This window comes from Nipponia nippon, unplaced genomic scaffold, assembly GCF_047370975.1.
Source record: "Nipponia nippon isolate SJK-2023a ecotype South Korea unplaced genomic scaffold, ASM4737097v1 scaffold_1, whole genome shotgun sequence".
Lineage (NCBI taxonomy): Eukaryota > Metazoa > Chordata > Aves > Pelecaniformes > Threskiornithidae > Nipponia > Nipponia nippon.
The window spans coordinates 36,824,673-36,839,897 of record NW_028262290.1 but is presented as its reverse complement, the minus strand read 5'-3'; the positions used below and the strand labels follow the sequence as shown (position 1 = coordinate 36,839,897).

The 15,225-nt window shown below is 40.8% G+C and overlaps 1 protein-coding gene across 1 annotated transcript in view; it reads right to left on the bottom strand.

Annotated features, from left to right (window-relative positions):
* Positions 1-1,639: 1,639 nt before the first annotated feature.
* SLCO5A1 (solute carrier organic anion transporter family member 5A1) overlaps positions 1,640-15,225 on the bottom strand; it is an 87,618-nt gene continuing 74,032 nt past the window's right edge. The window contains exons 8-9 of the mRNA XM_009461686.2: positions 11,023-11,087; positions 1,640-9,773 (exon numbers count right to left, since the gene is read on the bottom strand). Coding sequence (XP_009459961.2) covers positions 9,328-9,773; positions 11,023-11,087 — 511 coding nt within the window. The 3' untranslated portion in view covers positions 1,640-9,327. The remainder of the gene's footprint in view (positions 9,774-11,022; positions 11,088-15,225) is intronic.

Sequence of the window (15,225 nt, the reverse complement as noted above, 5' to 3'; positions counted from 1 at the left end):
TCTGGGCTGCAAGAGCACATTGCCAGCTCATGTCCAGCTTTTCATCTATCAGTACCCCCAAGCCCTTCTCCTCAGGGCTGCACTCAATCCCTTCATCCCCCAGCCTGTATTGATACCAGGGGTTGCCCTGACCCATGTGCAGGCCCATTTCTCCAGCTTGTCCAGGTCCCTCTGGGTAGCATCCCGTCCCTCAGGCGTGTCAGACTTCCAGTCTTGGACACCGGTGACATTCAGTGGGATCTGCAAGATGCTTTTTTGTGAGGTTATATGTACTGGAAATGAAAACAGGTAAGTCTTACTTTGAACTTGGAAGTCAGAGAGGATCTAGACTGCATAGATTTCTGTGCCGTCCATGGAACGGTAGGTCCTCCCTGGTTGTGCACATCAGTTGAAGCTGCACTGCTGGCTGAGGACTCAAATCTGCTAAGTGTTGTGCACACCACTGCAGTTTCTGTGGTCTGAAACCAAATGCACTTAGATACCTCAGAAAGACGAGCCGTGTCTTGAATCGATGCAAATTCAGCTGCCCCGTGGCAGCAAAATTTTGTTTGGTTATTGCTGGGGTGTGGGGGCTCGTAGTACTCACAGTACACCAAGTAGCAAGGACGTTTCATAGAAACAAGCCACAGCTTATCCAGCCATGAAACATGCACTACAGGTCGAAATATTTTCAGTATAAAGGCCGAATAATGAAACATGTCTAGAAAAATATATTCAACTTCAACATGTTGTTCTTTTGATCTTGAAAGACCAGGCTGCCTTGGGACAGAATTTCCATCCAAGGATACATCTATACTTTTAAATAAAAGTCAGTCCAGAGAGTAGAAAACCCAGCTCCAAAACCAAATTGTATGAACAAGGTCACATCCACACTGCTAGACCAGGCTGGCCCCGTCCACATTAGGTAGCACTTAGCCCCGGGTCTCCCCTTGGCTCTGTGCTGATATTCCTGTGGACCCAAAATAAACCATTTCCAATCGTTACCATTTTTAAATGTCTGTGGTGACATCAGACCTGTGTTGCAACCACTGGAGCTCTTATGGTGTGGTACTGCAGTGCGTGCTACATCCCCTGCGGTGTTGCATGAGGACACGGGGGTCCCTGACACACAGCCTGTGGTTTTGGGTGGCTGCAGGAACTGGGGGAACCAAACCTGGCTCAGCCACTTCTGACATCTGGGAGGTCTCTGTGGCATAGCCCTTCCCCACAAACCACATGGAGGTAGTTTGTTGGCATGGTCCAAATCAGAGCCAAGGAGCAAACTGAGCACTATCAGAAGTCCAGTCCTGGAGTTCATGCCCTGGCCTTCTTTTATTGAGAAGTGTAGATGCACATAGACCCGTACCCTATGTATTTTTTCCAGCTGTCGACATCTATTTCAAACAAATTTGTGTTTCTTAACATATAACTAATATCAATCAAATTTAGCGCTAGAGGAAACTGTGCAATTTTACAGTTTATTTCTGTACGATCAATGCTTAGTTGTGATTCGGCGGTCACTGAATTCAGTGGAAAGATTTGGTTTTGTCTGACTGTGCACTAAAAGACCAACTACTTCATCACCTGATCCAGAATGATTGCACAGTGACCCACATACCTTTTTTGTTGCTTTCTTTTTTCTGTCAGAAATAAAACACACTTGATATGCTATTTTTTATTTCCAAATATCAAGTATTCAAGAATTTGTTTTGTAAACACATGTTTACAACAGATGCTGACAATAGATTTCATTAAATGATGTGTTACACAGCTTTAAAATTATTCTAAGCTCTGCTGAGAAATAAATATCAATTAAAAAACCCCATACAGGAACCTAAAGTATGCAAAACAAACCGCATAAACCAATTAGTCTCTTTTTACCACAGCACAGCACCCACACACTCATACGGTCAGACATACTCTACAAATTTCCTTAATACTCTACACATTTGCTTAATAATGAGGTTTTTAAAAACTAAACAGTTACAGGCAGTGTGCCCACTCCATGCTCCTAACGTACTACCCAGACTATTCTGTTGCTGTTCTGCTTAAAGCATTTGGTAGAGGCACGCGCTGCAGCCAAGGGCAAAACTCCCGGTTGCTCAACTGGGGAGAAGAGCAGGTCTTCTCTGATGGAAGTCTTCACTCAACCATGGATCACAGTGACTCTGAAGTCTTTTTTTTTTTTTTCCTGAAACTCAGTTCCAGGTGATTTTGTACATTTTTTTTTGTTTTGAAATTTCCCTCCATGTTTTCAAATATGGAATTTTTTAAAAAGGTAAAATTTCTGACCTATCGGTCAGAGCCGTACCTCTTAGTGCTACTTAGGATACAGATGCCTTCTCTGCATGAGCAGTCCAGGCACAGTAACACAAAATAATTACCTTTCAGAATTCAAAACGGAAGGGAAAAACTTTGTCTTCAAGATTTTAAAACCAAACCCCACTGTATTAAATCATAGCTCACTTTAAAGCCAACCAGATTTGGCCTTTTTCCATTGCTAGAGCTAGAACTTGCTCTTATTCTGCCCTTCTCTTTCTGGTATTCTGTGGAAGAACATTAATACTTCAGACCTGAATCCTCAATTTAATTCAAATGCTTGCTAACATTGCTTGGTTAAGGGGTCCCAGAATTTAGCCCAGTGTTTCTTGTCATTACTATAGAATTTATTTTCAGCCTCTGCTTAAGCAAAGCCACTAAATAAAGTACCACTCCACAGCAGGATGAATACAGCCCCCCCTGAGATTTCTGTGGTCTGTATAGCTTTTACCTTAGCTGTTAGCGCTGGGCCAAATCCTATACTGTCTCCTGAAGTGACTTTCCCGCAGAAGAGCTAGGTAGGAATTGGCCCACCAGGAACTACAAACACTGTCTTTGCTGGAGCAGTCCAGACTTTTAAGAACAAAACCACATTGCAGTTGCATCATTGACATGCCTTGAATATGTCAGTTAAGTCATGGTGAATACCTCACAAAATACTTCAGTACCTATTAGCACCACAGTGTTGTTTAGTCATTTGTCCAAAGATTATCAAGCTGGCTCACCCTCCCTTGGGGTGAACAATGGTTTGGATGTTTTTTGTAGCCCTTCATGAATTCCACAGCTTTTCACCTATTCTATATCGTGAACAAAATGTTGTTACAGGATAACATTGTGACAACTGGTTTGAGATAGATAAAATAAGAAAATACAGTACACACAATGGATAATGTAATAATTAGAAGAGTAGAATGGAACCTGAATAAATAAGCATCTGTTTCATAACTTTTTGAAGACAAGAAAAGTTTGGAGCTACTTTGAACTTGCAGAGCTATGTCTGTGTTTAAAAAGCTGTATTAAGTCACAAGAAAATAGCTTATCTGAAGGACTGGAGAGGAGCGTTGCTAAAAACTACAGTTTTTAACCATAGTTAATGTAATGGATACGGCTATGGGATATGGATAGTGTTAGTTGTCCTCCTTAATTTATATAATCTATTCTGTGGAAAGGATAGAGAAAATCTCCTTCCTGAGGATCAGGTAGGCTTCGAAACCTTTGGCCACATAATAATATGTATTAGTGATATTCAGTGTAAAGAAGAATCATGTGAACCCTGGCCATACCTAGTCCCCATGCTGAAGGCTCCACATCTCTACTCTGCGACAATGTTTACATGTAACCTTTTTGAGCTGTTGTTTGTAAAACAAGATATTATAAGAAAAAAAGAAAGCCTTAATTCTATACCAAAGAATGAACTACCACCATGATGTCAACTGTCCATCTTGTAAGCACTCTAAAGGATAAAAATGTCTATAAAATCAAGTCCAATATGTGAAGAACCTGAAATGTGTTGATACAGGTTCAATCACCAAGGGGCAAACACTGTGTCCAAAGAGATGCCAATTCAGATTGCTGGCCAGCTAAATCTCTGTTACTGGGTGTTTTAAGCCCCTGAAAAGCAATCACAGCTGGATGGCTGGGGGAACCCAGACACTGCAGCATGCAGCGTGGTATCTCCTACGCCGTTATAAAAGACACATTATTGAGAAAACAGAAAAACTTATTTAGGAAGTATTTTGTCTTTGATCTCCAAAAACCAGTAATTGTAACCAGTGAACAGAGTATAAAAGCTAAACAAGCACTTGATATCACTTAGTTCACCCACATGTGCTGAAGCACCAGCTTGTTAACGTCCAACCCAAGATACTGGCCCAGTTCTTCAGCCTCATCATCGGACTTATGAGGCTGAGAATCTGGCTCCAAAATAGCAGTAAGACACTTTGGACCTATTTATCTTCAGTTTTATGTCAATATAACACTACGAAGAGCTGTGGTATTACACACACAGAAAGTGTAGTAAGGCAGCAATAACTCAGGCATTTGGGAGGAAAATCCACAAGAACAGTACAGAAGGTGCTGATCCCTCTCCTAACCATGCTGTCTGGCGTTACATAGAGCAGGCAGTGCTCTGCTCTGCTTGTGCAGGATACTGAAAATGGCATCTGAACCTCTAGGTCCAAATTCTGTGAAAGGGCACAACCCAAACCTACAGCATTACTTGAGCAGTTTCATTGGCTTTAAGGTCAGAAAAATGCCCTTATTTAATCTATCTCCCCACATAATGCACAGATTTTCAGCCAGAAATTCATGAAATAAGTAAACGGCAGGAAGAGCTAGAATGCATCTTTGAGCATGTCCACAAAATACTTTGAATTTTCATTATATTTAAAAATGAAAGTTTTCCTCCATTGCCAGATATATAAGTAGCCACACATGAATACCACAGGGGAGTACTCGAGTGCTACTTTGTGCTGTTCTGGTTACAACGATCACTGAATCCATGGGGGGAAAAAAACTCAGCATGGAAATTACTCTTTGGGTAAAGGAACTCCTTTTTGAATGCAGATGGGATTCAGTCCAATACTTACATACACGCATTATTTTTAAAGTGCATTACTTACTTAAGTATATAAACTTACACACATATTTAAGTGTTCTGCTGGATCAGAGCCATAATAAATGGTTAATGCTACAAATTAATAAGCTCTATTTTAAAAAAAAGAAAACATATTTTTGAAAACACTACACTCAAGTGTTTGTAACTAAATTAGGGGCTTTCAAACTTATTTCTAATTTCTAATCTCTAAGATTTCTAATACCTAGGAGGAGATTTATGCTCTTACTTCACTTACAGAACAGCAAGTTCTGAGGAACTGCAGGTTACTAGCACTTTTAAAGATACAACGACTGGTCAAAGAACTGAAAGTTTCCAATTAAATATAAATTCCACCATAATATTCAACATGTTTCTTGCAGCTGCTCACGCTGTACTGAAAGGACATAAAATGCCACCAGTTTCAAATTATACCATACTATATCCAGTATACTCACAGGGAAAAAGGAGGACCAAAACCATAGGGGGCTTTTGCCTAGGATTAGAAACACAGAGTCCTGCTGTCCAGATATTCCAGCCAAGACTGCAGCCCCCGAAAGCTCTACAAACCATCGCCTGAGGGTGCTATACTCATAAGCATCCAAGGCCATGGCTACGCCCTTTCTGAAGTTTTCCCCTTGTTGAGGAAACAGGGAGGAATGGGAACCTAAGCAAGGACAATCACTTGTTCAGTCAAGTCCACACATTGGGGCTACTTCTCCTCTCATGTCCCTCACTCAAAATCAGGAATAAGTGATGTGAGAGGAAATTAATCGGTCCTTGTGATGGCATGATGGCACTTTGTGGACTTGTAGTTAATCGTAGGGTGTCATTATTCCATATTATCCCTGGCTTATTAACTGCAGGTAGATGACCTGGGTTTGCTACCGATAGCAGCCTGTGGGTGAGCAGAACTCCTGCTTTACATTTTCTTGTGCTCACTGCTATCCAAACTTTAGTGTCTGGGGATAGAGAGGGAAGGTGGTGGAAATTACAAGTCAATGGAATTTTATATTCCCTGGTCAGAGGGTTTGATGGCAGGAAGACAGCATGGCCGTCTTCACTGGGAGATAGACAAAGCTCCTTTTTTATTCTTTTGAGTTGGTTTAGCACCACACATCAATCATGACTACTTCTAGGGATGCACACAGCTGCTCTGGCCATTTTGCTTCCTTCAGCAATGACAAGCTCAGAAAATAGTGTTTGTTCAGCAGGTCTCAGTCCATATTTCAGTCAATGTTGACAATGCTGGAACTGACTTCTTTAGGAAGTTAATGTGTTTCCCCTGCGTGCCTTTATTGGCTTAGACTGTTATAGCTTACTCACAATAAAGCCTTCTTCAGGAATCAATCAAAAACTGGCCAGAGTTTGGGTTTTATTTCTTTCAGAGGATGCTAATTTAATTAAGTGATTTTGTAGAAATATGTTCGTATTGTCAAAATTATCTACATCAAAAAATACTAATGATTTTTTTATGTTTTGTGTTTTGCATATAATTTCGAAAGGAAAATTAAAAGGCTATTGAAAGTATGTAAACAAGGCTTTTTCAGTATTTCCAAAGTGAACACCTTTACCTCTACGTCCCAGTTTCTCAAACATTTCAAAACACCGAACGTTTTTAGAAGTGTGTCAGGATTTCCTAAAAAGCAGGTGGTCTCCATTCCAACAAGCTCTGAATTTCCTTGAAATCAGCTCCAAAGCTGCAGCAGTTGCAGATGTGTCACCTCTATCACTCTCATCCTCTGCCATCAGTGTCAGCTCCTGACAATCCTACAAGCCTAATCTGTTCTCCCTTGTTATTCGCATGGAACTGAAGTGCACGCAAGGCATGAAACAGAATAGATCAGGATAGATGATTCATTTCCAGCCTTTTACAATTCCCTAAATGCTCTGTTTCTGAGGTATTTGAAAAGATTGTCGCTCTTCATGTCATCCTGTGCCGATTAAAATTGGTGAGTGACTAAAATGGATGGGTGATGGGCTGCAATTACACTTTGTCCTACTACTTTGCCTCAATTTTTGCCATGGCAGGAATTACTTGGTGCAAGAAGCATTTGAGACTGGAGCAAAAGGAGACACTTTTATCATCTATTCTGATCTCCTACGGCAAAAAAAAAAATATACCCAATACCTTTGATCCAAGGAAATTTATTCCTTGGGATGAGAAGTGTAGAAGCTAACATCTCAAGTGGCACTGGACTGAGGATGTATTGTGTCCGGTGGCTTGATCCCAAAAAGCTATTGATATGTATAGAATAGCAGAAGGTGATTAAAATGATATTCCTCTACATTGTAGTTTAGAGTAGAAGCATTTGAGTTTGCAGCCACAGAGAGTGGAAATTGTTACAAGCCACATAAATGGACTGAGACATTCTGAAATAAGCAGCCACCATTTCAAGCAGGGGAACCAGCCTGGTGGGTAGCCCCATGTGCTGGTCAAGGAGAGCCAGGAGATGAAGTAAGGCAGCCAGCAAAGGAGAAAGAGGGAAATCTACTCTTCCCAGGACAACTCAATGGATGCCAAGGAGAGTACTGTCTTTAATTTCAAGGACTTGGTTCCATATAATGTTTGATCATTGATAAATTAAATCTTTGACAAATTAAAAATTAAACCAGGAATAACTCTGTTCAAAAATATGCAGAAGTTCTGCTCTCTTCTATTTATTTTCACACAAGCCCCCCACATGGCAAAATCCAAACCTGCCTATCACTGAGTCCTCTTAAAAGAGCGCTTTTAATTTCCTAAACCTCTAAGACTCTCTCTGCAGGGCAAAATACAACTTTGACTTCCTAGTGTCCACCTGTAATCATTCTCTGCCCTGTGAGACATCATTAGTATGTCATAAGCATGGCACTACAAAGCCTCCAGAGTAAGAAATGAGATGCCAAGTACATTTGATTAGAAAGTCTCAGCATCTCTGGGGAAGAAAGCACACTACAGTAATTTGGAATAAGAAAAGGCCACATCACGTCCCATGGGTCCATGCTTGCAGACAATTTCTATTCTTAGCTCTTCCCCTGGAAGAGCAAAGGAGAGACAACTTGCCCTTTGCCTTCACAGAAGCATTCAATGAAGCTGAGAAAAGGAAAGGAGGCCACGTGTGGGACAAACCCATGCAACTATGACCTCCAGGCCTGTCCCACCAGCCTGCCCCGCACCTGGCAGTGGGAGAGGCAGAAGTGGGGCAGAAATGAGAGGGACCCAGGGTCTGTGCCGGCCTCCCCTCCCCAGCTGTCCTTCGTGGCGGGGAGCACAGCACCCCAGCGGTGCCAGGAGCAGAGGGGAAAGCCTTGTACCAGGCACCGCGGCAGGCAGGTTGCTTGCAGCCCACTTGAAGGGCTCAATCCTGCAGCAGGCAGCGACCCCGCGCCGCTGCTGGTTGCGAGGGGCCCGCCGGGTCCCAGGCGGCCACTCAGACATGAAATGAAGCCAGCAGCTCTCCCTCGAGATTTTTTCACTGAAGCTGAACTAGACTGGCACGTGTTTCTGAAAGACAGCCAAGCTCTTCCTATCAAGCTATAACTGGTTATTTTCTTCTTCAGAAAAAGTATGGATTTGGCATTAGTAACGGCCACTCAAATAACATTACAGCAATATGCACATATCTGCTCTGGTATGTGTGTGTGATTCCTACATCTTAATGTTGTTATAAATTAACACTGAAGTTTTTTACTCCAAGTATTATACTTTCCTAGCCTGTGTACTTTGTGAAGAATGACTACCTTCCATCAAATGAAAATTAATGCACTTTTTGACAGGATAAAGATATTACGACTCCACATTTGCAAATGTTACCTGATGCATAACTTTTGTATGGCTTAACATGTTAATAACAGTACTTTAAACCTTATGTACTTTTTTAATTTAATGGTTATGTCTGAAAATAGCCCCTTTCAAATTCAGTTGCAGTAATGTCTTTAAAAGCAAACTTTAAACTTAATTTGCTGCACATACAATAGTCCAAATAAGTTGCATAGTTTAAACAAGTTCAGTTGTGCTTTGTAGCAGAACTCACAGTAATTACTCATCTCTTAAAAATACGATTTGCGGATATGAAGTTGACGATACATTTAAGCATTTTTGTGACATCTAGACATCAACAATATGAGTTTTTGTCACTCTTCCACTGACTTCTGCTGTTCATAATACCTCACCCTTACATTGATATTAGATCAGAGCATGGACATTTAATGGACACATCTGAAAGAATTACAAACACAATTTTTAAAACTCCATTGTCAGGAGGGGAGAAATAAGAACTTGGGTTGGTTTGAGGTATCCAGCCCTCAGGAACATACTATGGTTGTTTGCATTAAGCTTTGTTGGTTTTATCACGTGTTATATTTAGATTAAAAATAGAAGGCACAGGTGTTTTACAAGGCGCCGTAATTAAGTCAACCAACAAAACTAAATATTACATTACCAAGCCAGGGGTCTATATCTCAGCAGTGACTTCTTCCAACGCATTTTCATTTGAGGAATTTATTGCTTCTGAAAAAGGGCCGGGGTATGTCTGTGCTATGCAGTTCATTCTTTGTGCCACACTGATGTCTCCTCGGGAACTGAAGGTAGGGCAGGATCTAGTCCGTGCATAGTTTTGTGGGGGTCCAGCTTGGCCAACCATCTCACTCACAGTGTTCACCGGCGAAGCCCTCCATCTCTGTCTCTGCAGTTGCTCTTCTTTACACTTAATGGAATACCAGGCCAGGAAAATAAAAAAGAATCCCACAAACTTGAGAGCAGCTGCCAACCCAAAGTAGACAAAACGAAACGAGGTGACATCGTATTCCCAACAAGATCCTTGTACGCCGCAATCCTGTTGCCAAAGCATGCACGTGGTATCAATAACAGCCCCAAAATAAATTGGAGTGGGAATGTAAGCTGAAATAAAAATAGCAATAGAAATAATATGTGTTAATATATAGTGGAAAACTTCTAAAGAAACTATATGCCTTAGCCAAACAGTGTAGGTCGAGAAGTTTTGAGATTTCTACACTGCTGTTCTCCCATGAAATGTGAAACATGGAAAACTGGTCAGCCGATCTTCCCACCAACGCTACTTATCCCACACATGAAACATACCACAAATGGGAAAGAATTCAAGCAAAGAAAGAAGGCAATGCAGCAGCACCTTACAACAGGTACTGCTTCAATCTGCTGTCCCCAGACAGCTCTTCTTGAACTATGTGTCCCCCAAAAGAAAATCCAATGTTGCTCTCAGGAAATAAAATACAAGAGAGGAACAAAATACAACGTTATCTCCAGAGCATTACTTGCTGAACATCCATTGCCCGTGAGCTGGGAAAGGGTGGGGGCTGCTACTTTAAATTAAGGAGAAAAAACCCCAAAGACTGCAAAATGTTTCTCTTACTGAAGATGGATGGAAGCAGTGAGGTCACTAAAACTGTAAATTTTCTTTTGAATAGATCTTCCTCAGAAACAGACTTTAACTTCTAAGGTTGCTAAAAATGTAGCCAGCCCACTGAATGCTCCTGCTTTCTCCAGAAATACGACACCTTTAATACAAGTCAGAAACGTCCTTTCTCAAAGAAAACTTCTAGATGCAGCTACACAGGCTTCTCCTCTTGTTCTCTTAGAATAGTCCTATGCTTGCTCTAGTCATATGATTCGTAGTAGCTGAACACCTGCAGTGTTCTTTATAGGCAGGATTTTAGAAGTTCAAGAGCTTGAAAGAAACTACTTTGTGGAATAAAGACTTTTAACATGTACCCTTTTTGCTTTGAAACATTTGAAATTAGATATTAAGTAACAATTGCTTCTTATTTAAAAAATGCAAAAGGCTATTGTTATTGCTGAAAGCAATAAAAATCTGTTTCTAAAAAAGAAAAATCCTTATAAAATAATATTTAGTAACTATTAATTTTTAAATAAAATTTGAAACTAAAAATATCTTTCTGAGACAAAAATGTTCTAGAAAGTCAGTAACAACAAAAAAAGAAAATTAAATACATTATCAGCTACAATGTTTTCAGAAGCTATTAATTTTAGATTCCTAATACAATTAGTCAGGCCATTAGTTGCAGATTTATGGAATTTTAGTACTTTTATGGTACATTTAAGCCAAATATGGTGAGCCTTTATGGAAATGGTGAGTAACTGTAAGACTTACCAAGAGTTCGTAATAAAACAAACTGCATTCCTAGTGCAAAGGGCCGCTCCCCATCTTCCACAGACCTAGCAAGCAAAAAGAAAACTCCTCTGAAGAAACAGTCATAACAGATAATCATTGTAGTATGTTCTGGCTCTACCTCCTGACTTTTTTCTGAGCTATAAAAAATCTTTGCCTAAATTTCTTCCATTTAGCTTCTAATATTGTTAACCCTTATAGCTAGGAAAAAATCTAGCCAGCCCCTCCTGTCCCTGTTTCATCAAAATCTTTCTTTACCTCTAAGGTCTGAAGAATTTGATCCAAACCCATTAAGGAAATTTAGAGAATCCATCCAAAATGTTTATGGCTTCTCGTGATAGTTTCCTATTATTTCATATAAAATCTTGCTTATTTTCTCAATCTTTTTCAGATAAGTTAGAATTAATGGAGAATTAAATTGCTGAAAGCTGGACTCAGCTTCTGAATTTAACAGATCTCTGCATAGCATAAGCATTTTGGAACTACTTTAGGAAAAATATCAGTAGAAACATCCAAACAGTCTCTTTAAATACTGTTCCTTTTCAATACAAGTAATACAAGATTTCTTCCACTGGTTTCAAAGGAAAAATGTCAAGCTTTCAAAAGACTAAATACAAAGTAATGATATTCCACAATGCAACTACAACTTTCGGAAACCACAAATTTGCTTCTGATATAAAAAATATTTTAAAATCTTAACCTAAAGGTCTGAAATTAAGATAGGCAGCTGCTAATGACATTGAAATATAAGATAAAAACACACAAAAAGACTGCAGTCAATGAGGTGCAGCTGTAAAATCAAAGTTTTGAAGTCAAGTACTCACTCTGAAGTTGAGAAATTCGGGAACCAACCTGGGCCACAAATCTTGGCCTGATGAACTGTGCACAATATCTGGTTTGGGACAGTGGGTGTCACTGTTCGTGTGTGTGGGCCATCTTTTTTTTACTGAACGTTACAAAATCCTGCTGGACATGATCCTTATGATCCTCACTATTGTGAGGCTCACTGCAATATTAATGTTAATTGATTGTAGTTTACCTTTGCATAATTGCAGTGCAATGGCAATGGCAATGGCAATGGCAACGGCTTATTATTGTTATTGTTATTGTTATTGTTGTTGTTGTTGTTATTGTTATTGTTGTTGTTGTTGTTGTTGTTGTTGTTGTTGTTGTTGTTATTATTATTATTATTATTATTATTATTATTATTATTATTATTATTATTATTATTATTATTATACAGGTGGAAAACCCAGAGACAGAAGGAATAAGGTCAGACGTCTCTGAATCATAGAATCATAGAATCATAGAATCATAGAATCATAGAATCATAGAATCGTCAAGGTTGGAAAAGACCCTTAAGATCATCGAGTCCAACCGTTAACGTAACACTGCCAAGTCCACCATTAAACCATGTCCTCAAGCACCACATCTATCCATTCTTTAAATACCTCCAGGGATGGAGACTCAACCACTTCCCTGGGCAGCCTGTTCCAATGCCTGACCACCCTCTCTGTGAAGAAGCTTTTCCTAATGTCTAACCTAAACCTCCCCTGGCGCAGCTTGAGGCCGTTTCCTCTTGTCCTATCGCTTGTTACTTGGGAGAAGAGACCGACCCCCACCTCGCTACAACCTCCTTTCAGGTAGTTGTAGAGAGCAATAAGGTCTCCCCTCAGCCTCCTCTTCTCCAGACTAAACAACCCCAGTTCCCTCAGCTGCTCCTCATAAGACTTGTGCTCTAGACCCTTCACCAACTTTGTTGCCCTTCTTTGGACATGCTCCAGCACCTCAATGTCCTTCTTGGAGTGAGGGGCCCAAAACTGAACACAGTACTCGAGGTGTGGCCTCACCAGTGCCGAATACAGGGGCACTATCACCTCCCTGGTCCTGCTGGCCACACTATTCCTGATACAAGCCAGGATGCCATTGGCCCTCTTGGCCACCTGGGCACACTGCTGGCTCATGTTCAGGCAGCTGTCAACCAACACTTCCGGGTCCTTTTCTGCCAGGCAGCTCTCCAGCCACTCCTCCCAAAGCCTGTAGCATTGCATGGGGTTGTTGTGACCCAAGTGCAGGACCCAGCACTCAGCCTTGTTGAATCTCATACAGTTGGCCCCGGTCCAACGATTCAGCCTGTCCAGGTCCCTCTGTAGGGCCTTCCTATCCTCCAGCAGATCGACACTTCCACCCAACTTGGTGTCTTCTGCAAACATACTGAGGGTGTACTCAATCCCCTCATCCAGATCATCGATAAAGATGTTGAACAGGACTGGCCCCAACACTGAGCCCTGGGGAACACCACTTGTGACTGGCCGCCAACTGGATTTGACTCCATTCACCACCACTCTCTGGGCTTGGCCATCCAGCCAGTTTTTAACCCAGCACAGAGTGCATTTATCTAAGCCATGAGCAGCCAGCTTCTCCAGGAGAATGCTGTGGGAAATATATAACAGCGTTGTGCACACAGTAGCTGAATTAAAGCTGCGTGAGCAACTGGAATTCTGATGTGCCCACCCCCGAGCGCTTGCCTTCACAGTCCTAACAGTGATCCTTGCACCCATTTTGCAGATTTTTTGAAAAGCAAACTGGAAGACAAATTCCACCACATGACACGGCACAGTCCTCCACGTGTCAACATCAGGCTCCTGCATAAACCTCAGCCACTTGAGCTGAGAAAATAACAGCAAGACAGTGCTTGTCCTTGCTGGGGATGAGACACAGATGCCTGCCAGAGGGTTTCAGATCTGTGCTCACAGCTGAGCCTAAGGAAAGCAAAGCCAAGTCCTGATCTGCTTCATGTTTTCTAAGGCCCCATGACCTTTTACAAAGATTTGCCATTATGTTTTTTATAGGGGGCTAACTGTGAGCAGCAGCAGAACATCAGTAGTCTCAGAATATCAGAGTTAAGATAGAGAGACCACACCACCAGGAGAAAATCCCACTTGGTTGGGAGGACCATTCTTGCAGAAAGAAAAGGACCAAGACAGGTTTAAAAAAGCTCAATTTGGAGAGAGATTTTACACAAAACCATGTCAAAAGATGTCTCTACATTAGCAATTAATGCAGCTCAAGAGAAGCAGATTTATACAGCTAAACAGTTCATGCAGAGGACCTGACATTACACCACAAGCATTTCAGGTTTTGTAGGGATTTACTTCAGATCAGCTCTAACCTGGTCCCAGGGACTGAATGCCCATTTGCATCTGGATCATTTTGGGCGTGCTTCTAAAGAGCATCCCAAACACTGGAACAGGCTTCCTAGAGAGGTGGTCAATGCCCCATGCCTGTCAGTGTTTGGACAATTCCTTGAATAGCATGCTTTAATTTTTAGTCAGCCCTGAAGTGGTCAGGCAGTTAGACTAGACGATCATTGTAGGTCCCTTCCAACTGAACTATACTATTCTATTCTATTCTATTCTATTCTATTCTATTCTATTCTATTCTATTCTATTCTATTCTATTCTATTCTATTCTATTCTGGTTTTTCTATCTTCCAGCTCATCTCCATCCAAAAGGAACTTACTTCTTGAATTCTGAGAGCTCTTCAGCTTCAGATTCCAAACCAAATCAACATCTTTAAACCATTCTCTTTCTCCTTCTGTTACCAGTAGAAGCAATACCTACGGGTGTGCTTTGTAAACCTAGTAAATAATTACCTCATTTTCCTCTAATTCTTCCTCCTCCTCTTTTAACAACAGCAACATATATTATACAAATACAAATTTATTTTAGCAGTAGACCGTACTCTGTTTTTTCAGCTCACTTTTCTTTAAAAATCAGACTGAAGTTCACTTACAGAAGCTGTATTTTAAATGGACAAAGATGTTACAGGGAGTGATAATGTTTATCAGACCAGATGGCAGAGATGGGAAAAGCCAATCCAAAAACCTGAAGACTTTTTTTCAAATGGACAAATAAATGACACTACCTTTCCCTGCAAAGACTGTGTTGTTCTCTATCCTTAAATGATCACGGTGACACCACCACTAGTACAGTACAAGTTCAAAATTCTTCCGAAGAAAAAAAGGGAAAACGCAAAAACAGGCATGTGGCAGGAATGAACAATTTTAAGAAAGAGAAAAGAATAATTTTAAATATTAACTTTTTTTCATTTGCATTTGAAAATCCAAACCATTGCTCTAAGAAGGCTAAAAATTTCTTCAGGAGTAATCATTTTCTTACATG